At 44.8% G+C, this 25216-nt stretch overlaps 1 protein-coding gene across 1 annotated transcript in view; it reads right to left on the bottom strand.

Annotated features, from left to right (window-relative positions):
- Positions 1 to 25216, bottom strand: part of OSGIN1 (oxidative stress induced growth inhibitor 1) — a 50856-nt gene that overhangs the window by 14985 nt on the left and 10655 nt on the right. Inside the window, exon 2 of the mRNA XM_077288174.1 lies at positions 278 to 373. Within this exon, the coding sequence (XP_077144289.1) occupies positions 278 to 341 (64 nt within the window). The 5' untranslated portion in view covers positions 342 to 373. The remainder of the gene's footprint in view (positions 1 to 277; positions 374 to 25216) is intronic.

Raw genomic sequence — 25216 nt, 5'->3', positions numbered from 1 at the left:
ATAGAGTTTCGCTCCCCTGTGGAGAACCTGCTGGGCAGCTTTCTCAGGTGGTTTATAGTGACATCAGCTGGCATGGGCACAGCCTGGTTATGTAATGAAATACAAGCTGTAACTTGTCCTCGGTACCTATGAACCAATGATTATATTAACAAAGCTAAAACGGAGATCACTGGTATATTGGATCAGTCTGTGGCATACACACTGCCACATATCCAACGACATTATGGAGGTCGGCGAGATGTGAGATGCCCGCTTGTATGATGATTTAGAAACGTACCTATTACAAGCACTGGTAGTGGGGATACCGCACTTGTGTGGAGCTCTGCTAATTTTGCAGACATGTTGGTCACTTGTTGGAATCCAATCAAAGGTTCTGTAATGAGAGGAAATTCCTGTTACTCGCAGAGAAGTTAATTTTGCATTATTTTATAACATATATATATAAAAGGAGACATTTAATACAATTATAATTATACCTATTTTTCAGGTATGCTGGGTAAAAATGAGCATAAAACTGCTCATAAACCATCTCCTATTGTCGCTTTTATAGGCGAAGATTTTTCTGAAGCAAATTTGAAAGCTGTAGTGGAAAAATATTCTGCCAAGTGACGTGGCAGATACTAGTCAGCACCATTGTGTTTTTCCTTTCATTACCTCAAATGTATATTTCCATTGATTGGCTGAAATATTCCATTTTTGTTTAAAAACGTACTTTAAAAGTCGCCGGGGACCGAGCAGTGCTGGGGTCTAGTTGGACAAGCAGGTCTCCAGCGGCTTCTCCCCACCCGCTACAGTGAATTGACAGGTATCTGCTTATACGCGCACCTAAGCAAAGACCTGTGAATCCAGGGCAGCGGGAGGGGAGAAGCCGCTGGGGACCCTCCTGAGATAATACAACCAGTGCCAGATGCATGCTGACCATGGATAGGGCAGCATGTGCCAGACGTCAGGTTCTCCTTAAGAACAGACAAAGAAGCACTGCCAATGCCTACAGATATTTCACGATAGTGCATTTATATTTAATTATCTAAGAATGCTGCCACCTTCTGAGTGTAGGATTGGCAAAGTGAAGAGAGTTGATACCAGCAGCATAGGAACGAGATTTCATCTGTCAATGCCGCTCAAACAGCCCTGCCCATCAGTATGTCATAGTGCCACTTCCCTACACCACAGATTAGTTATGATAAGATTGCCATAGATAAGCTCACGTTTATGCTAACAAACCAATATGGCTTTCCTTAACCTATTAAATGCCAGCGATCTGCTCCTGTAGAGGATAATATGGATTTTAAAGCCCCAGTGGAGTTGTGAATGTGACAAGCAAAGAAATGCATCCGCAACGCTGGAAAAGTAACCCTTGATTCTTAGGCTACATTACCATCCGCGAAAAACAGACCAATACTTTTCTCAGTTGTCATCCTAATTGCGTCCATTTTTTCTCATCCGTTTTTTTGTTTCACCGAGGCAGATGAACTGTCAAAACGTTTTGCAGCTATTGACTCTTAGCAATGTATCAGTTATAAATGAATGAAACTGTGTTTGGTGCGTCATCCATTTTATATGTATCTCAACAGATTTTAATGTATGAAAACTGAAGAGCATAGGACCTGCTCTGAGTCTCACGGGCTGAAGGCACGATCAGTTTTTAAAACGGAGGTGTAAACAGATCAATAAAACTCTATGGGTCGGTTGTGTTGTCTGAGAGAAAAAATGGACAGCACTAGGATGTGTCATACAGATGTGCCTTAAAGAACCTGAGCTTTATGTTTGACTTACGATATGGCCAGGGAAAGACTCAGCACCAGTAAATTTCGGCGAGGGCCCAATAGACTTTTTGCTGCCACTTGAGTAAAAATGACCCTCAATTGTGAAGTTGAATGTGGGGTACACAAGAGTCTTTCCTGAAGATTGGCACAATACGCTCTTGGCCAATAGATTTGCCCGCTTATACTTGTATATACATCAGCTGACTACTGAGACCAACCGTCATGGGGTGTTATCACTTACAGGATCTGTAGGGACCCCAGGAGTGGTCTCACTAAAGCAGCAGGTGACTCAAGGGCTGAGCAGATGAGTAGATCAATCCTTACTCCTGGGAAAATGTAACATCTTAGAATGCTCCTATGTGTAGCCTGAAGGACAGCAGCCACTGGTGTAAAGTGACAGCTGGACATGATGGATGCACTTTATGTTATCTGCTCTGAAAATCTGACAAGTACAATATCTCAAGGTTATCCTTGCAAAATGCTGAAAATGTAGTTGTAAGAAGGTAATAAGTCTGTCACATTCTAATCAGCTTTAGCAGCATAAAAAATATAATAGTGAACATGAGACTATGACATGGCAGCTTTCCTACAGTCTGCCGTGCTATAATACCAGCCACATTTCTCTAGTCAAATATATTATTCCTTTTGTGAAGCTCTTATGTCATAATTCCCCGACCCCTTGAGAAAGCCAAGGGTGAAACGCGTGTTGGAGTCTTGGGGTCCTAATTTCTGTGTTTTTCTCTTTTCAATGGTATATCTGCTGTTTAATATGTGCAGTGTATTTAGACTCATTTATCTATTTAATAACCTATTTATTTGATCTATCTATTGATATTCCTTTTAATACTATACACTTTTCTGCCATATCTTCTTGACACAAACTCATATTTTCAGAGAACACCACACAATTATGTATGCTAAACCCTGTTCTGATGCTTTCTTTTGTGCATTGTGACAATTTATTTATGGTTATTCGCCTTCTGTTCTTGTGCGTAGAGTACCATAATTCCTTGAATACAATTTTAGTAATGTAAAAGTAGATAACGAGAGGCGAAGTTTAACCATGTGAGCGTTTAAAGTGACTGATCTGAGAACATGCAAATTGCCTCTTCTGAGAAAAAGAGGACTTAAACTCTATAGCACCACCTGTTGGAAGTAGCGATCCTACAAGTCACAATCAACCCTTTAACGAGTCGTACAATATGAGTTTGTCATGTCGGACGCTGTTCAGACCAGGTCGTTCGACAGACAGCGGTAATTCCGCTTTTGACCACTATGTGCTCATTGGCGTCGGCTAGTTCAGGTTAATTTACCTGATGCTCGGATTGGAAGCTGGGCCATGCCCATTGCCTTTAAATAGTTCTCCTGAACATTGGGCGTCGCCGATTATAGCTTCTGTCTTGTGCGTTGTTATCTCGGTCTGGAGTGGTGAGCTAGTAGTTGGAGTATCGTTGCTGGTGGTGTATTTCCCTTTGTCTTATTTACTCCTTCCTATATTTGTATTTATTTTGCCCTGCGCATTTATAGTGTATTCCTGAGTGACTGCGGCGTGGTGTATATTTTCTGTTATCCTCATCTGTGCTAACTGTGGGTATTGGTGTATTATCTTTTCACTGGGTGGTGGGCGGTGGTTTCAGCCTAGGGTTGAAACAGGAGACAGGGCGAGGGTCGAGGCCTAGACATGCACACCATCAGTGTAAACTCTAGGTAGTGGGTCAGTCAGGATTTCCCTAGTCTGAGGGAAATTGCAGGGGCCCGGGTTATTAGCTCTTGCCCACCTAGTCTCCCCTGTTATGACCCCAATGGCAGAGGGTCTCAGAAATAAATACCAAGTCTGCAAACACAAAAAAACAGCTCATAGGGCAGTGGTAACTGGGCTGACAGTATATCTAATCCTAGCACCACAAATAGCAGCAGCCGGGGAACGTGCCTACGTTGGTTCTAGACGTCTCGCGCCAGCCGGAGAACTAACTAACCCTAGAAGGGAAAAGATAGACCTTTCTTGCCTCCAGAGAAAAGACCCCAAAAGTTGGATACAAGCCCCCAACAAATAATAACGGTGAGGTAAGAAGAAAAGACAAACGTAAGAATGAACTAAGTATTTAGCAAAGAGAGGCCCACTGACTAATAGCAGAATATAGTAAGATGACTTATACGGTCAGCAAAAACCCTATCAAAATGTCCACGCTGGATATTCAAGAACCCCCGAACCGTCTAACGGCCCGGGGGGAGAATACCAGCCCCCTAGAGCTTCCAGCCAAAACAGGAATCACATTTAGTACAAGCTGGACAGAAAATAAGAGCTATACAAATAACCAAAAAACAAGGAAGCAGGACTTAGCTTAATTTTGCAAGAACCAGGACCAGCAGACAGGAGCAAACAGAAAGGACTGATTACAACGATGCCAGGCACCAGACTGAGAATTCAGGAAGTTTATATAGCAACACCCCTGGACTAACGACCCAGGTGGGTGCCAAACTGAGGAAAGACAATCCCAGTGTCATATCACTAGTGACCACAAGAGGGAGCCAAAAAAAGTCTAATTCACAACACTCCCCGTGACATTATAATCGGCCTTTAAAAAAAAAAAAAAGGGGTTTCCTTTTTTTTTGTTTTGTCATGGATCCCATGACTTCCATAACCCGCCAGTTGGAGGCGCTGTCCCTACAGGTCACTGAGTTGAGGGGGGCAGTGCAGCAACAGGGACTAGCAGTATCTAATGTGCAAGCTGGAGCGACAGGTAGAGTTGCTGAGCCTAAGTTTCCTTTGCCTGAAAAATTTGCTGGGGAACGCAGTAAATTTGTTTCTTTTCGTGAAGCTTGCAAACTATATTTCCGTATGCGCCCGATCTCCTCAGGTAATGAGGCTCAGCGTGTGGGCCTGGTGTTGTCATTGTTAAGCGGGGATCCCCAAGCATGGGCGTTTTCTTTGCCATCTGATTCTGATGCATTTGACTCTGTGGAGAGTTTTTTTTCCCTTCTTGGAAACATTTACGATGAGCCAGACAGAATGGCTCTAGCAGAATCTAAGGTACGCACTATTCGCCAGGGGGAGCGAGTTGCAGAGGATTACTGTTCTGAATTTCATCGCTGGGCGATCGATACACAGTGGAATGATCCAGCGCTGCAGAGTCAGTTTATTCATGGGGTTTCTGGAAGGGTTAAAAAAGCCCTTCTGATGTACGAGACTCCTACTTCTCTAGATTCCGCTATGAGTCTGGTTGTCCGCATTGATCGCCGTTTGCATCAGGGGGAGCATGAGACACCACCTATGGGAGAGGGTTTAGGTTCACGTGTGGTTGCTGCAGGTGAACCCATGGAGCCTATGCAAATCGCAGGGGTGTCACATGTGAAGCGTCGAGCCCCTGAGCTCAGGAAGTAGGGAGCCTGTTTTTACTGCGGTAAGACTGGTCATTTTATTAACATCTGTCCTCTACTGTCTAAGAAAAACGCAATGGCGGAGAACTTCTAAGCTCAGAGGGTGTGGAGGAGACCAATCTGAGCTTATGTATATCCTCCATGGTGGTTTCTCAATGCATGCTCCCTGCTAAGGTTATAATCGCTGGCAGTGAGCTGCCAATTACTGTTTTTGTGGATAGTGGTTCAGCCACAAATCTCATTGATGAGGAGTTTGCGCGCACAGCAGGTTTTAGGATTGAAAAACTGCCTCATCCTATCCGCGTGGTCACCATCAATGCTGCTCTTCTCTCTCAGGGGGAGATTACTGAATTTGTGGCTGAGGTGAAACTCCACATTGGGTTTCTACATTCCGAGCAGGTTACATGTAAGGTGCTCAGGAATCTTCCTGCTCAGGTGGTTTTGGGTTTTCCATGGTTGTCTATGCACAACCCGGTAATTGACTGGAAAACTCAGGACATAATTCAGTGGAGCGAATTCTGCCAGGAGAATTGCCTGGCCACATGTGTGTCTGCTGTGACTTCAAGCGTTCCGGAGTCACTTCTGGATTTTGTGGATGTGTTCTCTGAGAAGGGTTGTTCAGAGTTGCCGCCACATCGCCCCTATGACTGTACTATCAGGTTTAAACCAGGGGCCAAATTGCCTAAAGCAAGGATGTTTAACATCTCCGGTCCGGAGAGACAAGCATTAAAGGATTACATTGCTGAAAGTTTGAGCAAAGGGCACATCAGGCCTTCATCCTCGCCTGTGGCAGCAGGATTCTTCTTCGTGAAGAAGAAAGATGGCGGATTACGCCCGTGTTTGGATTTCAGGGAATTGAACCAGATTACGGTTCGTGATCCATACCCTATGCCACTAATACCAGATTTGTTCAACCAGGTGGCAGGTGCTAAGTGGTTTACCAAGCTTGACCTCAGGGGGGCGTACAACCTCATAAGAGTCCGTCAAGGCGATGAGTGGAAGACGGCTTTTAATATGCCTGAGGGTCATTTTGAAAATTTGGTGATGCCATTTGGGTTGACTAACGCACCTGCAGTGTTCCAACATTTCATTAATTATGTGTTTTCGCATGTTTTGGGGAAATTCGTTATCGTGTACCTAGATGACATTCTCATATATTCTTGCGACCGTGATACTCATTTAGATCATGTCAGGCAGGTGTTACAGCTTCACAGAGAGAATAAGCTGTATGCTAACTTGAGAAATGTGTATTTTCTGTTCAAGAGTTGCCTTTCTTGGGTTATATTGTGTCTGCTTCTGGTTTTAAAATGGACGCCGCTAAGGTGCAAGCGGTGCTGCATTGGGAACGGCCTGATAACCTGAAAGCACTTCAGCGGTTCCTTGGGTTTTCTAACTACTATAGGAAATTTATCAAGGATTTTTCCATCATTGCTAAACCGCTAACTGACATGACTAAAAGGGGTACCAATTTCTCCGTTTGGCCTGAGGCTGCTGTGCGCGCATTTGAATTTCTTAAGAACAGTTTTGTTTCAGCCCCCATTCTTGTGCAGCCAGACGTATCAAAATCTTTTGTTGTGGAAGTCGATGCGTCTGAGGTTGGTGTGGGGGCGGTACTATCACAAGGCTCATCTTTGAGTGAATTGCGTCCATGCGCCTATTTCTCCAAGAAACTGTCGTCCGCCGAACGTAACTACGATATCGGCAACAGGGAGTTGTTGGCAATCAAGTTGGCCTTTGAGGAATGGCGACACTTCTTGGAGGGGTCGGTACATCAGGTTACTGTCTTAATACCGATCATAAGAATCTGCTGTATTTGGAGTCAGCCAAGCGTCTGTCCCCCAGGCAGGCTCGCTGGGCATTGTTTTTCACGCGGTTCAATTTTGTTGTCACTTACAGACCGGGGTCTAAAAACACTAAGGCGGATGCTCTGTCCAGGTGTTTTCCGGGGGGAGAACCACGGGAGGATCCAGTACCCATCCTCCAAAAGGGTGTTGTGGTTTCGGCTCTCACTACCGAGGTTGAGGCTGAGATTGCCGAGGCTCAGGAGGAGGTACCATCTGAGCTTCCCATCAACAAATCTTTTATACCGCTTCATCTCCGCTTAAAGGTTTTGGCGGAGCATCATGATGCTGTCCTGGCTGGCCACTCAGGGGTTAGAGGTACCTTGGAGTTGGTGTCACATCGGTTTTGGTGGCCCAAGATCCGACAGTACGTGGTCTCATACGTGTCAGCTTGTACCACGTGCGCTAGGGCTAAGATGCCCCACTCCCGTACTGTTGGCACACTACTTCCTCTTGAGGTACCTAGTAAGCCATGGACGGAAATCTCCATGGATTTCATCACTGATTTGCCCTCCTCAGCTGGGAACATGGTCATCTTGGTGATTGTTGATCGGTTTTCAAACATGTCGCACTTTTTGTCTTTGCCTTCGTTGCCTAATGCTAAGACTCTGGCTCAGGTATTTGTGCAGGATGTGGTCAGACTTCATGGGGTTCCGTCTGACATCGTGTCTGATAGGGGTACTCAGTTTGTGGCAAAATTTTGGAAAGCATTTTGCTCACGGCTGGGGATTAAGTTCTCATTCTTCGGCGTTTCATCCTCAGTCAAATGGTCAGACTGAGCATATGAACCAAAATTTGGAACAGTACTTACGCTGCTTTGTCTCTGATAACCAGGAGGAGTGGTCTACCTTTCTTCCTTTGGCTGAGTTTGCCATCAATAATCACCGCCAGGAGTCGTCTGGGGAGTCTCCGTTTTTTTGTGTTTACGGGCTACATCCTCAATTTTGTACTTTGAGTCAGAGGGGCTCTTCCGGCGTTCCGGAGGAAGACCAGTTAGGAGCACAATTGTCATCAGTCTGGAGGAGAGTTAAACAGCACCTGTTGAGTGTGGGTGCTAGGTACAAATGTGTGGCTGACAGTAGGCGTGTGCCAGGTCCGGACCTGAGTGTGGATGACTGGGTGTGGTTATCCACAAAAAACATAAGACTCAAAATACCATCCCTTAAATTGGGTCCACGGTTTATTGGTCCATTTAGGGTCACCGCCGTCATTAACCCAGTTGGGTACCGATTGGAGCTTCCTATGGTGTATAAGATACACAACGTGTTCCACAGGTCTCTTTTAAAGAAGGTGGTGGGTTCTGTGGACGCGGCGCCTATGCCACCTCCAGTCTTGGTGGATGGTAATTTGGAATTTGAAGTCTCAAAGGTGGTTGACTCTCGTGTAGTGTGCCGCACTTTACAGTACTTGGTACACTGGTGTGGTTATGGGCCTGAGGAGAGGTCCTGGGTACCAGCCTCGGACATTCATGCGGATCGGCTGGTCAGGTTTTTTCACCGCCACCATCCGGACAAGCCGGGTCCTATAAGCCGTGAGGGCCCTGGGGTCCCTCGTAGAAGGCGGGGTACTGTCATGTCGGACGCTGTTCAGACCAGGTCGTTCGACAGACAGCGGTAATTCCGCTTTTGACCACTATGTGCTCATTGGCGTCGGCTAGATTTTATCTAGCTGGTCCGGGGTTAATTTACCTGATGCTCGGATTGGAAGCTGGGCTATGCCCATTGCCTTTAAATAGTTCTCCTGAACATTGGAGTGGTGAGCTAGTAGTTGGAGTATCGTTGCTGGTGGTGTATTTCCCTTTGTCTTATTTACTCCTTCCTATATTTGTATTTATTTTGCCCTGCGCATTTATAGTGGTTTCAGCCTAGAGTTGAAACAGGAGACAGGGCGAGGGTCGAGGCCTAGACATGCACACCATCAGTGTAAACTCTAGGTAGAGGGTCAGTCAGGATTTCCCTAGTCTGAGGGAAATTGCAGGGGCCCGGGTTATTAGCTCTTGCCCACCTAGTCTCCCCATGACAGAGTTAGGATAAAAGCCAAATCAGTATCTCAATTCACAGACAAGGTGTTTCGGGCTGTTGGCCTTCGTCAGTGCGAAGCATGAGAACTGATTTGGCTAGGTGAGAGGCTCTGGACTGGGGTCTAAGGGGTAACGTTTCTCCTTATGGAGAGTGACATACCATCTCTGGCTTGTCAAGGTAAGGAGGCTTATTGATGAGGGCCAACAGCCCGAAACACCGTGTCTGCGAATTGAGATACTGATTTGGCTTTTATCCTAAGTCATATTGTACGACTCGTTAAAGGGTTGATTGTGACTTGTAGGATCGCTACTTCCAACAGGTGGCGCTATAGAGTTTAAGTCCTCTTTTTCTCAGAAGAGGCAATTTGCATATTATATTTCCCAGAGGAGCATTGCATGGCGAATAAGCCTCCTTACCTTGACAAGCCAAAGATGGTATGCCACTCTCCAAAAGGAGAAATGTTACCCCTTAGATCTGAGAACAGCAATTCTGTGGTCTGTCTCTTGGGTGATAAGAGGGCTGTCTACATGGGCGAAACTCTGGCAAATTCTAAGAATTAGCTTTCTGGGCAGAAAACTATGTACAATATCCTTGTGTTTTACGTAACGTTTTTCATCTACTATCAATGGTGTATTATAAAGAGCGTTCAGTTAGACATTTACTCAACAGTTAGATATAGTATTTATGGCATTATGCAAGAAAGATAAAATTATCTTTGTGTCGTTAACACATCTCCTCCGTCTCTTTAACTTGCTATATATTAATATTTAACAAAAAATAGGAGTGCACTGTAATGTTCAATATCTGGAGTGAACTTTGCCTGTCTTACGGAATGATTACACAATTTTATATTGAATGCGGTCATTTACTACCAGGATATTCCAGACCAATCTGCTCAGTGGATGTCTCCATATTGGCATTCTGCAATGGCCTTGAGTAGCCCGACATCATCATGTCTGTGAGGAACAGGCATTGCGCACATTAAGTGCTCATTCAGATCAGAGTATAATATGAGTGTCATCCGATTTTCTTGTACATGAAGAAATAAAAAAATAATTCTCCACTGTCTGATTTTTTTCACGGACCCATTGACTTGCATTGCAAATGCTCAGATCAATTGCAAAAATTAAGTTTTAGCACCAAATGTATTTAACAAAGAAAAATTTCCTGCAGATGTCTGTGACTCACCATAGGGTGGTCGGCCTGCATTTCCTGCACATGTCTATGACTCACCATAGGGTGGTCGGCCTGCATTTCCTGCACATGTCCGTTACTCACCAGAGGGTGGTCGCCGTGCATTTCCTGCACATGTCCGTTACTCACCATAGGGTGGTCGGCATGCATTTCCTGCACATGTCCGTTACTCACCATAGGTCGGTCGGCCTGCATTTCCAGCACATGTCCGTTACTCACCATAGGGTGGTCAGCTTGCATTTCCTGCACATGTCCATTACTCACCATAGGGTGGTCGGCCTGCATTTCCTGCACATGTCCGTTACTCACCATAGGGTGGTCGGCCTGCATTTCCTGCACGTGTCTGTGACTCACCATACGGTGGTTGCCCTGAATTTCCTGCACATGTCCGTTATTCACCATAGAATGGTCAGCCTGCATTTCCTGCACATGTCTGTGACTCACCATAGGGTGGTCAGCCTGAATTTCCTGCACATGTCCGTCACTCACCATAGGTTGGTCGGCCTGCATTTCCTGCACATGTCCGTTACGCAAAGTAGGGTGGTCGGCCCGCATTTAATTTACATGTCTCTGACTCACCATAGGATGGTCAGACTGCATTTCCTGCACATGTCTGTGACTCACCATAGGGTGGTCAGCCTGCATTTCCTGCACATGTCCGTTACTCACATAGGGTGGTCGGCCTGCATATCCTGCACATGTCCGTTACTCAACATAGGTTGGTCGGCCTGGATTTCCTGCACATGTCCGTTACTCACCATAGGGTGGTCAGCCTGCATTTCCTGCACATGTCCGTTACTCACCATAGGGTGGTCGGCATGCATTTCCTGCACGTGTCTGTTACTCACCATAGGGTGGTCACCCTGCATTTCCTGCACATGTCCGTTACTCACCATAGGATGGTCAGCCTGCATTTCCTGCACATGTCCGTTACTCACCATAGGGTGGTCGGCCTGCATCTCCTGCACATGTCTGTGACTCACCATAGGGTGGTCGGCCTGCATTTCCTGCATATGTCCGTTACTCACCCTAGGGTGGTCGGCCTGCATTTTCTGCACATGTCCGATACTCACCATAGGGTGGTCAAAAGGCATTTCCTGCACATGTCCGTCACTCACCATAGGGTGGTCGGCGTGCATTTCCTGCACATGTCAGTTACGCACCATAGGGTGGTCGGCCTGCCTTTCCTGCACGTCTGTGACTCACCATAGGGTGGTCAGCCTGAATTTCCTGCACATGTCCGTCACTCACCATAGGGTGGTCGGCCTGCATTTCCTGCACATATCTGTGACTCACCATAGATAGGGTGGTCGGCCTGCATTTCTTGCACATGTCCTTTACTCACCATAGGGTGGTCGGCCTGCATTTCCTGTACATGTCCATGACTCACCATAGGGTGGTCGACCTGCATTTCCTGCATATGTCCGTTACACACAAGAGGGTGATCGGCCTGCATTTCCTGTACATGTCCGAGACTCACCATAGGGTGGTCGGCCTGCATTTCCTGCACATGTCCGTTACTCACCATAGGGTGGTCGGCCTGCATTTCTTGCACATGTCAGTTATGCACCATAGGGTGGTCGGCCTGCATTTCCTGCACATGTCTGTGACTCCCCATAGGGTGGTCGGCCTGCATTTCCTGCACATGTCCGTTAATCACCATAGGGTGGTCAGCCTGCATTTCCTGCACATGTCTGTGACTCACCATAGGGTGGTCGGCCTGCATTTCCTGCACATGTCTGTGACTCACCATAAGGGGTCGGCTTGCATTTCCTGCACATGTCCGTTACTCACCATAGGGTGGTCGGCCTGCATTTCCTGCATATGTCCGTTACTCACCATAGATGGGTCAGCCTGCATTTCCTGCACGTGTCCGTTACTCACCATAGGGAGGTCGGCCTGCATTTCCTGTACATGTCCATGACTCAACATAGGGTGGTCGGCCTGCATTTCCTGCACATGTCCATGACTCACCATAGGGTGGTCGGCCTGCATTTCCTGCATATGTCCGTTACTCACCATAGGGTGGTCGGCCTGCATTTCCTGCACATGTCAGTTACGCACCATAGGGTGGTCGGCCTGCATTTCCTGCACATGTCTGTGACTCACCATAGGGTGGTCGGCCTGCATTTCCTGCATATGTCCGTTACTCGCCATAGGGCGGTCGACTGGCATTTCCTGCACATGTCCGTTACTCGCCATAGGGTGGTCGGCCTGCATTTCCTGCATATGTCCGTTACTCACCATAGATGGGTCAGCCTGCATTTCCTGCACGTGTCCGTTACTCACCATAGGGAGGTCAGCCTGCATTTCCTGTACATGTCCATGACTCAACATAGGGTGGTCGGCCTGCATTTCCTGCATATGTCCGTTACTCACAAGAGGGTGATCGGCCTGCATTTCCTGTACATGTCCGTGACTCACCATAGGGTGGTCGGCCTGCATTTCCTGCACATGTCCGTTACTCACCATAGGGTGGTCGGCCTGCATTTCCTGCACATGTCAGTTACGCACCATAGCTTGGTCGGCCTGCATTTCCTGCACATGTCTGTGACTCACCATAGGGTGGTCGGCCTGAATTTCCTGCACATGTCCGTTACTCACCATAGGGTGGTCGGCCTGCATTTCCTGCACATGTGTGTTACTCACCATAGGGTGGTAGCCCTGCATTTCCTGCACATGTCCATGACTCACCATAGGTTGGTCGGCCTGCATTTCCTGCACATGTCCGTTACTCACCATAGGGTGGTTGGCCTGCATTTCCTGCACATGTCCGTTATTCACCATAGGGTGGTCGACCTGCATTTCCTGCACATGTCCGTTACTCACCATAGGTTGGTCAGCCTGCATTTTCTGCACATGTCCGATACTCACCATAGGGTGGTCAACCGGCATTTCCTGCACATGTCCGTCACTCACCATAGGGTGGTCGGCGTGCATTTCCTTCACATGTCAGTTACGCACCATAGGGTGGTCGGCCTGCCTTTCCTGCACATGTCTGTGACTCACCATAGGGTGGTCGGACTGAATTTCCTGCACATGTCCGTTACTCACCATAGGGTGGTCGGCCTGCATTTCCTGCACATGTCTGTTACTCACCGTAGGGTGGTTGCCCTGCATTTCCTGCACATGTCCATGACTCACCATAGGTTGGTCGGCCTGCATTTCCTGCACATGTCCGTTACTTACCATAGGGTGGTCGGCCTGCATTTCCTGCACATGTCTGTTACTCACCATAGGGTGGTTGCCCTGCATTTCCTGCACATGTCTGTGACTCACCATAGGATGGTCGGCCTGCATTTCCTGCACATGTCCGTGACTCACCATAGGGTGGTCGGCCTGCATTTCATGCACATGTCTGTTACTCACCATAGGGTGGTCAGCCTGCATTTCTTGCACATGTCTGTGACTCACCATAGGGGGATCTGCCTGCATTTCCTGCACATGTCCGTTACTCACCATAGGGTGGTTGGCCTGCATTTCCTGCACATGTCCGTTATTCACCATAGGGTGGTCGACCTGCATTTCCTGCACATGTCCGTTACTCACCATAGGGTGGTCGGCCTGCATTTCATGTACATGTCCGTTACTCACCATAGGTCGGTCGGCCTGCATTTCCTGCACATGTCCGTTACTCACCATAGGGTGGTTGGCCTGCATTTCATGCACATGTCCGTTACTCACCATAGGGTGGTCGGCCTGCATTTCATGTACATGTCCGTTACTCACCATAGGTTGGTCAGCCTGCATTTTCTGCACATGTCCGATACTCACCATAGGGTGGTCAACCGGCATTTCCTGCACATGTCCGTCACTCACCATAGGGTGGTCGGCGTGCATTTCCTTCACATGTCAGTTACGCACCATAGGGTGGTCGGCCTGCCTTTCCTGCACATGTCTGTGACTCACCATAGGGTGGTCGGACTGAATTTCCTGCACATGTCCGTTACTCACCATAGGGTGGTCGGCCTGCATTTCCTGCACATGTCTGTTACTCACCGTAGGGTGGTTGCCCTGCATTTCCTGCACATGTCCATGACTCACCATAGGTTGGTCGGCCTGCATTTCCTGCACATGTCCGTTACTTACCATAGGGTGGTCGGCCTGCATTTCCTGCACATGTCTGTTACTCACCATAGGGTGGTTGCCCTGCATTTCCTGCACATGTCTGTGACTCACCATAGGATGGTCGGCCTGCATTTCCTGCACATGTCCGTGACTCACCATAGGGTGGTCGGCCTGCATTTCATGCACATGTCTGTTACTCACCATAGGGTGGTCAGCCTGCATTTCTTGCACATGTCTGTGACTCACCATAGGGGGATCTGCCTGCATTTCCTGCACATGTCCGTTACTCACCATAGGGTGGTCGGCCTGCATTTTCTGCACATGTCCGTTACTCACCATATGGTGGTCGGCCTGCATTTCCTGCATATGTCCGCTGCTCACCATAGGGTGGTTGGCCTGCATTTCCTGCATATGTCCGTTACCATAGGGTGGTCGGCTTGCATTTCCTGCATATGTCTGTTAGGCTGGTTTCACACTTGCGTTTTGATCTGCAGCGTTTTTTAAAAAACCGCATGTGGTGAAAAAACGAATGTAAACGCGGAAAAACGCCGCGTTTTTTAGACGCATGCGTTTTTGCATGCAGAAAAAAAACTGCGGCGTTTTGCCGCGTTTACATGCGTTTTTTCCTGCGTTTGCGTTTTTTAAACGCATGCTGAGAAGAGTGTGACAGCTGCCAATCATCAAAATCAACTAGAAAACCCACTATAAACAGAAATAGCTAGGGTTAGGGTTAGGGTTAGGGTTAGGATCCCTAGTAACCCTAGGAATCCTAACCCTAACCCTAACCCTAGGGATCCTAACCCTAACCCTAGGGATCCTAACCCTAACCCTAAGGGTTAGGATCCCTAGTAACCCTAGGGTTAGGGTTAGGGTTTTCTTGTTTTTTCTTGTGTTTAGGGTTAGGGTTAGGGTTTTCTTGTTTTTTCTTGTGGTTAGGGTTAGGGTTTTCTTGTTTTTTCTTGTGTTTTCTTGTGTTTTTCTATAAAAATGCATGCGTTTTTAACGCAAGCAAACGCATGTGCTTAAAAACGCATGCGTTTACATAGACAGCAATGCTTTTTTTTGCCGCGAATAAACGCATGCGTTTTTTTGCGGCAAAAAAACGCAGCTAGAAATTACTACAGGTTGCATTTCTGCAACTAAACGCACGCGTCAAAAAACGCATGCGTTGCCGAAAACGCGTCAAAAAGCATGCTAAAAAAATGCATGCGTTTTTAATGTTAAGTATAGAAAAAAAACGCATGAGTTTTTTAGTGCTAAAACGCTGCAGATCAAAACGCAAGTGTGAAACCAGCCTTACACTGAGTGACTGCAGACTTGTAGCTTAAAAGTAGATAACTCCTTTAAGGCCAATAAAATTTTCCTTCCGTGTGAGTTGCAGATCATTGTACAATGCGGGTGTTTAGCTTATTTCACAATAAATATAACACTTTAAATGTCATAAGACTGTATGTGACAAATAGACTTGAGATTCTAGTGCTCTAGGGACTGCAGCTTCTCTTTTTGTTCTGGCAGCAGGTCAACCTTTGATGTTACTTAGCACATGAAAGAATATCTCTAAGGTGATCTCAGGTATTAGAAAGATGTTGCTACTTGAGCGAAAGGCTGGTTATATAATATGAAGAACATTCCTTTTGTATCTGACAAACGTGTACAATTTACCTTTCCATAAAGTCCCTGGAATGAATGGCTGCTGCAGCGCAGAATGCCGGAGGCGATTATTTGATGTAACCAAACTCACACCCTCTACTATAGTGCTAAGCCTTTACCGAGGCATCCTGGAATGTCTGAACGAGCTTTCAGAGTTTTGTGTAGATGAAACCTTAGGCTAGGTTCACATTGCGTTAATGGGTTAACGCTAACGGACTGCGTTGCATGGCGAAATTGTCGCAATTAACGCCATGCAATGGGTCCGTTAGCGCACCCATTGACGGCAATGTGAATCTGATCTGTAGCTCATCACTAGTGCATGCCATTTTCGGCACGCGCCAGCGATGTGCCGTTATTTTCTGACGGACCTCGGACTAATGGTTTTAAGATATTTCAAGTAAAAAATGCCAGCTTTTCCTGAAACATCTTCCTTTTGAAAAACTTGCCAGATTCACTCGCCTGGAAAAGATGTTGTGTGCGCCCACCATAAGGGGTTTTTTAACTAGATAGTTTATTGGATATTGAGAGGAACCCTGATGGTAAGTTTCATCACATAATGAATTTTACTCCATTATTTCTTAATTATATCTTAAACTTGGTGACCATTATGGTCGTAGATGCACATTTTAGGAGGGTTGTCCTTTTCCGAGAGGCCTAAATAGAAAACTGCCTAGTTATTCACCAGCAAGGGATGTAATGCTAGCTGTACACATTTGTTATGTAGCTTTCCTAGAGTTCTGAATGACAATTTTTCATAGTCATGATGTGAAAAATCTCCCACCTGTACCTCAGTGTAAGGACGTAGTCAGATGACCATATTACTTGTGCGAGGATCACATTGAAAACCTTGGACTTGGCTGTCGGCTCTTCTGACCAGATCGTGACAGCTGCATAGAAATACATGTTCAGGTTAGGAGAGCCGATGGCCAGTCCGAGAATTGTGATGCCATCCTTGCGCGTGTAGTACGGCCAACTGACTGCAACCTTACTAGGACTCTGACCAAAGAGTGATAAGGACTCTGACTGAAGGGTGAGCTCATCATTACAGTATCAATATTATGAGACTGCTGGTGCACTTTTAGTTGGTGGCAATAAAGTTCTAAACGCTACATGACTTTTTATATAGTTATTATCAGCCCGATATCACTTACACTCCCCTCCTCCTGGATCCTTGCAGCTCAACTGTTCTGCCCTCATTAATCATTACTCTGCATACAGAAATGTGGAACCACACCTAACCATGTGACCTTTCTGGCACGTGCTTCTTCATACAACCATGAGTTTGTAAATAAAGGCTACGTGGAGAAAAGGAGCGCAGGTCCCGCTCAGGCACCGCCGTACGTGGAGGTCCTACATGTGACATGTGAGATGCAAATATTCATACATGAGAGTAAGGCTCTGTCAACAAATGTTTAAGGAAATGAGAATTTATACTTCTGCATTCTTGGTTGGCCAAAGTGCAGGGTTGTGCATTAATACACATTACATTGGCTACACCACCTCTCGGGCAGGGAGACATGTCACCCACCATTGGAAGCTATTGAAGCTTGAAGCTGCTCTTCAGGTCTATGTGTGACCCACCTAGCAAGTTTTGCACTTGGAAAGAATTTACAATCTTATATTTTCGACATGACATGCAGAGTGTCTCAGATGGTAATACACCATCACGTTTTATTGCAGCCTTTGTGATAAGTTTAATATGACAGTGTGACTCTTGGATCAGAAAAGGTGGAATAACCTTGGTACATAACCAGAAAAATAGAGCATACGATCCACTATATATTATATATACAGTACAGACCAAAAGTTTGGACACACCTTCTCATTTAAAGATTTTTCTGTATTTTCCTGACTATGAAAATTGTACATTCACACTGATGGCATCAAAACTATGAATTAACACATGTGGAATTATATACTTAACATAAAAGTGTGAAACAACTTAAAATATGTCTTATATTCTAGGTTATTCAAAGTAGCCACCTTTTGCTTTGATGACTGCTTTGCACACTCTTGGCATTCTCTTGATGAGCTTCAAGAGGTAGTCACCGGAAATGGTCTTCCAACAATCTTGAAGGGGTTCCCAGAGATGCTTAGCACATGTTGGCCCTTTTGCCTTCACTCTGAGGTCCAGCTCACCCCAAACCATCTTGATTGGGTTCAGGTCTGGTGACTGTGGAAGCCAGGTCATCTGGCGTAGCACCCCATCACTTTCCTTCTTGGTCAAATAGCCCTTACACAGCCTGGAGGTGTGTTTGGGGTCATTGTCCTGTTGAAAACTAAATGATGGTCCAACTAAACGCAAACCGGATGGAATAGCATGCAGCTGCAAGATTCTGTGGTAGCCATGCTGGTTCAGTGTGCCTTCAATTTTGAATAAATCCCCAACAGTGTCACCAGCAAAGCACCCCCACACCATCACACCTCCTCCTCCATGCTTCACGGTGGGAACCAGGGATGTAGACTCCATCCGTTCACCTTTTCTGCGTCGCACAAAGACACGGTGGTTGGAACCAAAGATCTCAAATTTGGACTCATCAGACCAAAGCACAGATTTCCACTGGTCTAATGTCCATTCCTTTTGTTCTTTAGGCCAAACAAGTCTCTTCTGCTTGTTGCCTGTCCTTTGCAGTGGTTTCCTAGCAGCTATTTTACCATGAAGGCCTGAGGCACAAAGTCTCCTCTTAACAGTTGTTGTAGAGATGTGTCTGCTGCTAGAACTCTGTGTGGCATTGACCTGGTCTCTAATCTGAGCTGCTGTTAACCTGCCATTTCTGAGGCTGGTGACTCGGATAAACTTATCCTCAGAAGCAGAGGTGACTCTTGGTCTTCCTTTCCTGGGGTGGTCCGCATGTGAGCCAGTTTCTTTGTAGCTCTTGATGGTTTTTGCCACTGAACTTGGGGACACTTTCAAAGTTTGCCCAATTTTTTGGACTGACTGACCTTCATTTCTTAAAGTAATGATGGCCACTCTTTTTTCTTTACTTAGCTTTTTTCTTGCCATAATTCAAATTCTAACAGTCTATTCAGTTAGACTATCAGCTGTGTATCCACCAGACTTCTGCACTCACACAACTGATGGTCCCAACACTATTTATAAGCCAAGAAATCCCACTTATTAAACCTGACAGGACACACCTGTGAAGTGAAAACCATTTCAGGTGACTACCTCTTGAAGCTCATCAAGAGAATGCCAAGAGTGTGCAAAGCAGTCATCAAAGCAAAAGGTGGCTACTTTGAAGAACCTAGAATATAAGACATATTTTCAGTTGTTTCACACTTTTTTGTTAAGTATATAATTCCACATGTGTTAACTCATAGTTTTGATGCCTTCAGTATGAATGTACAATTTTCATAGTCATGAAAATACAGAAAAATCTTGAAATGAGAAGGTGTGTCCAAACTTTTGGTCTGTACTGTATATATATATATATATATATATATATATATATATATATATATATATATATATATATTTATATATAGCTCTGGCAAAAATTAAGAGACCACCACATCAAAACCCTGTCATGGGCAGCCCAATCTCCACACCTGGACCCTATTGAAAACCTCTGGAATGTAATGAAGGGGATAATGGATAATGCCAAGCCATCAAACAAAGAAGAACATTTTTTGACAGTCAGCCCCGCGATCCCGGGAGGGACATTAGTTGTCCCGCACTACGTGCCTAGGGCGGGGACAATGCAGGGGGCGGCACCTGAGCAAGGTTTGTGGCTGTTTTTTTTTTTTTTTTTACAAAAGTTGGGTCATGCATAGGGGGGGAAAATATGAGCCATGCATACGAGGGGGGAATATGAGCCATACATACGGGGGGGGGGGAATATGAGCCATACATACAGGAGGGGGGTCAGTATGCAGTATTAAGCATCATGTGGGATCATTATACAGCATGGAGAACTGTGTGGCCATTATACAGTATGGAGCATCATGTGCAGTCATTATACAGTATGGAGCATCATGTGCAGTCATTATACAGTATGGAGCATAATGTGCAGTCATTATACAGTATAGAGCATCATGTGCAGCCACTATACAGTATGGAGCATCATGTGCGGTCATTATACAGTATGGAGCATCATGTGCGTTCATTATACAGTATGGAGCATCATGTGCAGTCATTATACAGTATGGAGCGTCATGTGCGGTCATTATACAGTATGGAGCATCATGTGCGGTCATTATACAGTATGGAGCATCATGTGCGGTCATTATACAGTATGGGGCACTGTGAGGCCATATTTTTTTGTTTATAATTATTGTATATGAAACAGTGTGATCGGCAGTGCTAAATGGGTGTGGTTGGGTCGTGGATATGGGTGTGACTAATTATGAATGGGTGTGGTCAGAGGCGTGGCCTAAAATTTACCCTTTGTCCCTCTTTCCCATCTTCAAAAGTTGGGAGGTATGGTTTATAGAATAAAAGAACAATTTACAGTTTACTCAAAAATATACCTATAAAGAGAAAAATCAGACAAACTGAACATTTTGTAGTGCTCTCTCAATTTTTGCCAAAGCTGTTTAAGGATGTCAGGGACAAGATCATAGACCTGCAGAAAGCTGGAATGGGCTACAAAACCATAAGTAAGATGCTGGGTGCAATAGTAAGAAAATAGTAAGAAATACAAAATGACTATCAATCAACATCGATCTGGGGCACCATGCAAAATCTCACCTCGTGGGATATCCTTGATCATGAGGAAGGTGAGAGTTCAACCTAAAACTACATGGGGGAACTTGTTAAAGATCTAAAGGCAGCTGGGACCACAGTCACCAAGAAAACCTTTGGTAACACATTACACCACAAAGGTTTAAAAACCTGCAGTGCCCGCAAGGTCCCCTGCTCAAGAAGATGTGCAGGCCCATCTGAAGTTTGCCTATGAACACCTGTATAATTCTATGAGTGATTGGGAGAATGTGCTGTGGTCACATGAGACAAAATTGATCTCTTTGACATTAGCTCAACTCGCTGTGTTTGTAGGAAGAGAAATGCTGCCTATGACCCAAAGAACAACATCCACACTGTCAAGCATGGAGGTGGAAATATTATGTTTTATGGGTGTTTCTGTGCTAAGGGCACAGGACTACTTCACTGCATCAATGGAAGAATGGATGGAGCCATGTATCGTAAAATCCTGAGTGACAACCTCATTCCATCCGCTAGGACATTAAAAATGGGTCGTGGCTGGGTCTTCCAGCAAGACAATGACCCAAAACATACAGCCAAGGCAACAAAGGAGTGACTCAAAAAGAAGCACATTAAGGTCATGGAGTGGCCTAGCCAGTCTCCAGACCTTAATACTATAGACAACTTATGGAGGGAGTTGAAGCTCCGAGTTGCCAAGTGACAGCCTCAAAATCTTAGTGATTTAGAGATGATCTGCACAGAGGAGTGGACCAAAATTCTTCCTGACATGTGAGCAAACCTCATCATCAACTACAAATTATATCTGACTGCTGTGCTTGCCAACAAGGGTTTTGCCACCAAGTATTAAGTCTTGTTTGCCAGAGGGATCAAATACTTAATTCTCACTACAAAATACAAATAAATTTATATAATTTATACAATGTGATTTTCTGGATTTTATTTTTGATATTCTATCTCTCAATGTTAAAATTAATCTACCCTTAAAATGATAGACTGTTCATGTCTTTGTCAGTGGGCAAACTTACACAATCAGCAAGGGATCAAATACTTATTTCCCCCACTGTGTATATATATATGGGCAGCACGGTGGCTCAGTGGATAGCACTGCAGCCTTGCAGCGCTGGAGTCCTGGGTTCAAACCCCACCAAGGACTACATCTGCAAAGAGTTTGTATGTTCTCTCCATGTTTGCGTGGGTTTCCTCCAGGCACTCCGGTTTCCTCCCACATTCCAAAGACATACTGATAGAGAATTTAGATTGTGAGCCCCAATGGGGACAGCAATGATAATGTGTGCAAACTGTAAAGCGCTGCGGAATATGTTAGCGCTATATAAAAATAAAGATTATTATTATTATTATATATATATATATATATATGTATGTATGTATATATATCTAATATATAAAGCTGAATGTGTGTGTGCATGTGTGTGTGTACACTATGTTCCAAATTATTATGCAAATGACATTTTTCTCTGATTTTCCTAAATGGTCGGTGCAAATGACAGTCAGTCTAATAAAAGTCATCACCCGTTAGAGTATACATCGAATTTTATTGAAGAAACCTCCCAATGATAACAGTATAATCTCCAAAATGAATAAAAACTCAAAATGCACTGTTCCAAATTATTAAGCACAGTACAATTTCTAAACATTTGATATGTTTTAAAGAACTGAAAATGCTCATTTGTGGAATTTGCAGCATTAGGAGGTCACATTCACTGAACAAAAAAGCTATTTAACTCCAAAACATCCTAACAGGCCAAGTTACATGTTAACATAGGACCCTTCTTTGATATCACCTTCACAATTCTTGCATCCATTGAACTTGTGAGTTTTTGGAGAGTTTCTGCTTGTATTTCTTTGCATGAAGTCAGAATAGCCTCCCAGAGCTGCTGTTTGGATGTGAACTGCCTCCCACCCTCATAGATCTTTTGCTTGATGATACTCCAAAGGTTGGTGGCCACACCATGAGTTTATCTCCTTTTATGCCCATAGCAGCCAATTACTCAGAGGTATTCTTTGCAGCATGAGATGGTGCATTGTCAGCATGAAGATGATTTTGCTCCTGAAGGAACATTTCTGCTTTTTATACCATGGAGGAAAGTTGTCAGTCAGAAACTCTATATACTTTGCAGAGGTCATTTTCACACCTTCAGGAACCTTAAAGGGCCCTACCAGCTGTTTCTCCATGATTCCGGCCCAAAACATGACTCCTCCACCCCCTTGCTGTTGTTGCAGCCTTGTTGGGACATGGTGGCCATCCACCAACCATCCACTACTCCATCCATTTGGACCATCCAGGGTTGCTCAACACTTATCAGTAAACAAGAATGTTTGGAAATTAGTCTTCATGTATGTGTGGGCCCAATGCAACCATTTCTGCTTGTGAACACTGTTTAAGGGTGGCCGAATAGTAGGTTTATGCACCACAGCAAGCCTTTGAAGGATCCTACACCTTGTGGATCGAGGGACTCCAGAGGCTCCAGCAGCTTCAAATATATGTTTGCTGCTTTGTAATGGCTTTTTAGCAGCTGCTCTCTTAATCCGATGAACTTGCCTGGCAGAAACCTTCCTCATTATGCCTTTATCAGCACAAACACATCTGTGCTCAGATACAGCCACAAATCTCTTAACAGTACGATTGATCACTCTTAAGTTTTCAGGAAATTTCTAATGTTTTCATCCCTTCACCAAGGCATTGCACTATTTAACGCTTTTCAGCAGCAGAGAGATCCTTTTTATTTCCCATATTGCTTGAAACCTGTGACCTGCATAATAATGTGGAACATCATTTTTAAGTAGTTTTCTTTTAATTAGAATCACCTGGAAAACTAATTATCCCATGTGTTTAAGATTGATTTCAGTGATCCATTGAGCCCTGAGACACATTACCATCCACGAGTTTATTTGAAAAACAAAAAAATTAAATCTTTATGACACTTAAATCCTATTTGCATAATAATTTGGAACACAGTGTATTTCCGGGATTGGCATCTGCACCGTCACAGCTACAGCCACAAAATTTTGCACAGTCACACGTCTGGACCCCGAGAGCGTCATAGGCTATGTTGTGAGGTGAAATTTTAACCCCACGCTTTCCAATTCACCAATCGATTTTGCCCCTATCTACATAATGGGGAAAAAGTGAAAGGAAAAGTGTTGGAGGCAAATTGACAGCTGCCAGATGTGAACAATGGGGACTTAAAGAATGAGAGCGATGGCGCCAAAGAGTATATACCGTACAGTTGCTAAGGTGGGGCCCCGATATGGGATACTCACCACACACGGGGGTATTAACACACAAAATGCGCCACACACTACCACGTGTTTGAACACATACATCACCCTCAGCACACATTTCACCACACATACACCAACCTTGCCACGTAAAAGTCAAAACACAAAAGTCATCGCTCAAAACTCGCCACACGTTAAATTCGCCACATGCAAAACTCGACACATGCAAAACTAGGCTCACGCAAAACTTGCCACACATGCAAAACTCACCTCATGGAAAACTCGCCACACGCAAAACTTGCACACTCGGAAAAATTGCCACATGCACAAAAGTTGCTACACATGCAAAAGTTGCCTCACACAAAACTTGCACATACTTAAAACGCACCACACATAAAACTCGCCACACGCAAAACTTGCTGCACACAACTTGCTACACTAACCTGTCACATGCAACTCGACACACAAAAAGTTGCTACACGCATGTCGCCACACAAAACTCATCTCACAAAAGTCTCTACATGCATGTCGCCACACGCAACTCAACACACACAACGTGACACATGAAACTCGCTCTAAAACACACACAAGTCTGGTATTATCCTTCAAAAATAAAAATCTGATTAATAAGCAGACAAACTACAAGAGCACAAATGTACCATATAGGAAATACGGCAGCTGTCAATCACATGACCTGTCTATTATGTGTATGTGTGAGCTAATATATACTGCCAGGGGGGAGGGCTTCCTGTAGGCTGGGGATTTATCAGGCTGCCAATTTAGCTTACAAATACTGAGGTAAAAATGCTGATCAAATAATGTGTGAATGAGGTCTAATACAGGAGGAGATGACATACAGGTACATACTATACAGGGGAGATGACACACAGGTATATACTATATACAGGAGCAGATGACTCACAGGTATATACTATATACAGGAGGAGATGACTTACAGATATATACTATATACAGGAGGAGATGACATACAGGTATATACTATATGTAGGAGATGACATACATGTATATACTATATACAGGAGGAGATGACACACATATATACTATATACAGGAGGAGATGACATACAGCAGGTATATACTATATAAAAGAGAAGATGACTCTTAGGTATATAGAGGAGGAGATGACATACAGCAGGTATATACTATATACAGGGGAGATGACATACAGGTATATACTATATACCGGAGATGACATACAGGTATATACTATATATAGGTGGAAATGACATACAGGTATATACTATATACAGAAGAGATGACATACAGGTATATACTATATACAGGAGGAGATGACACATAGGTATATACAATATACAGGAGGAGATGACATACAGCAGGTATATACTATTTACAGGGGAGATGACATGCAGGTAT

Source organism: Ranitomeya variabilis, chromosome 2, assembly GCF_051348905.1.
Source record: "Ranitomeya variabilis isolate aRanVar5 chromosome 2, aRanVar5.hap1, whole genome shotgun sequence".
Lineage (NCBI taxonomy): Eukaryota > Metazoa > Chordata > Amphibia > Anura > Dendrobatidae > Ranitomeya > Ranitomeya variabilis.
The sequence above is the reverse complement of the archived record's forward strand: the minus strand, read 5'-3'. Positions and strand labels throughout refer to the sequence as shown.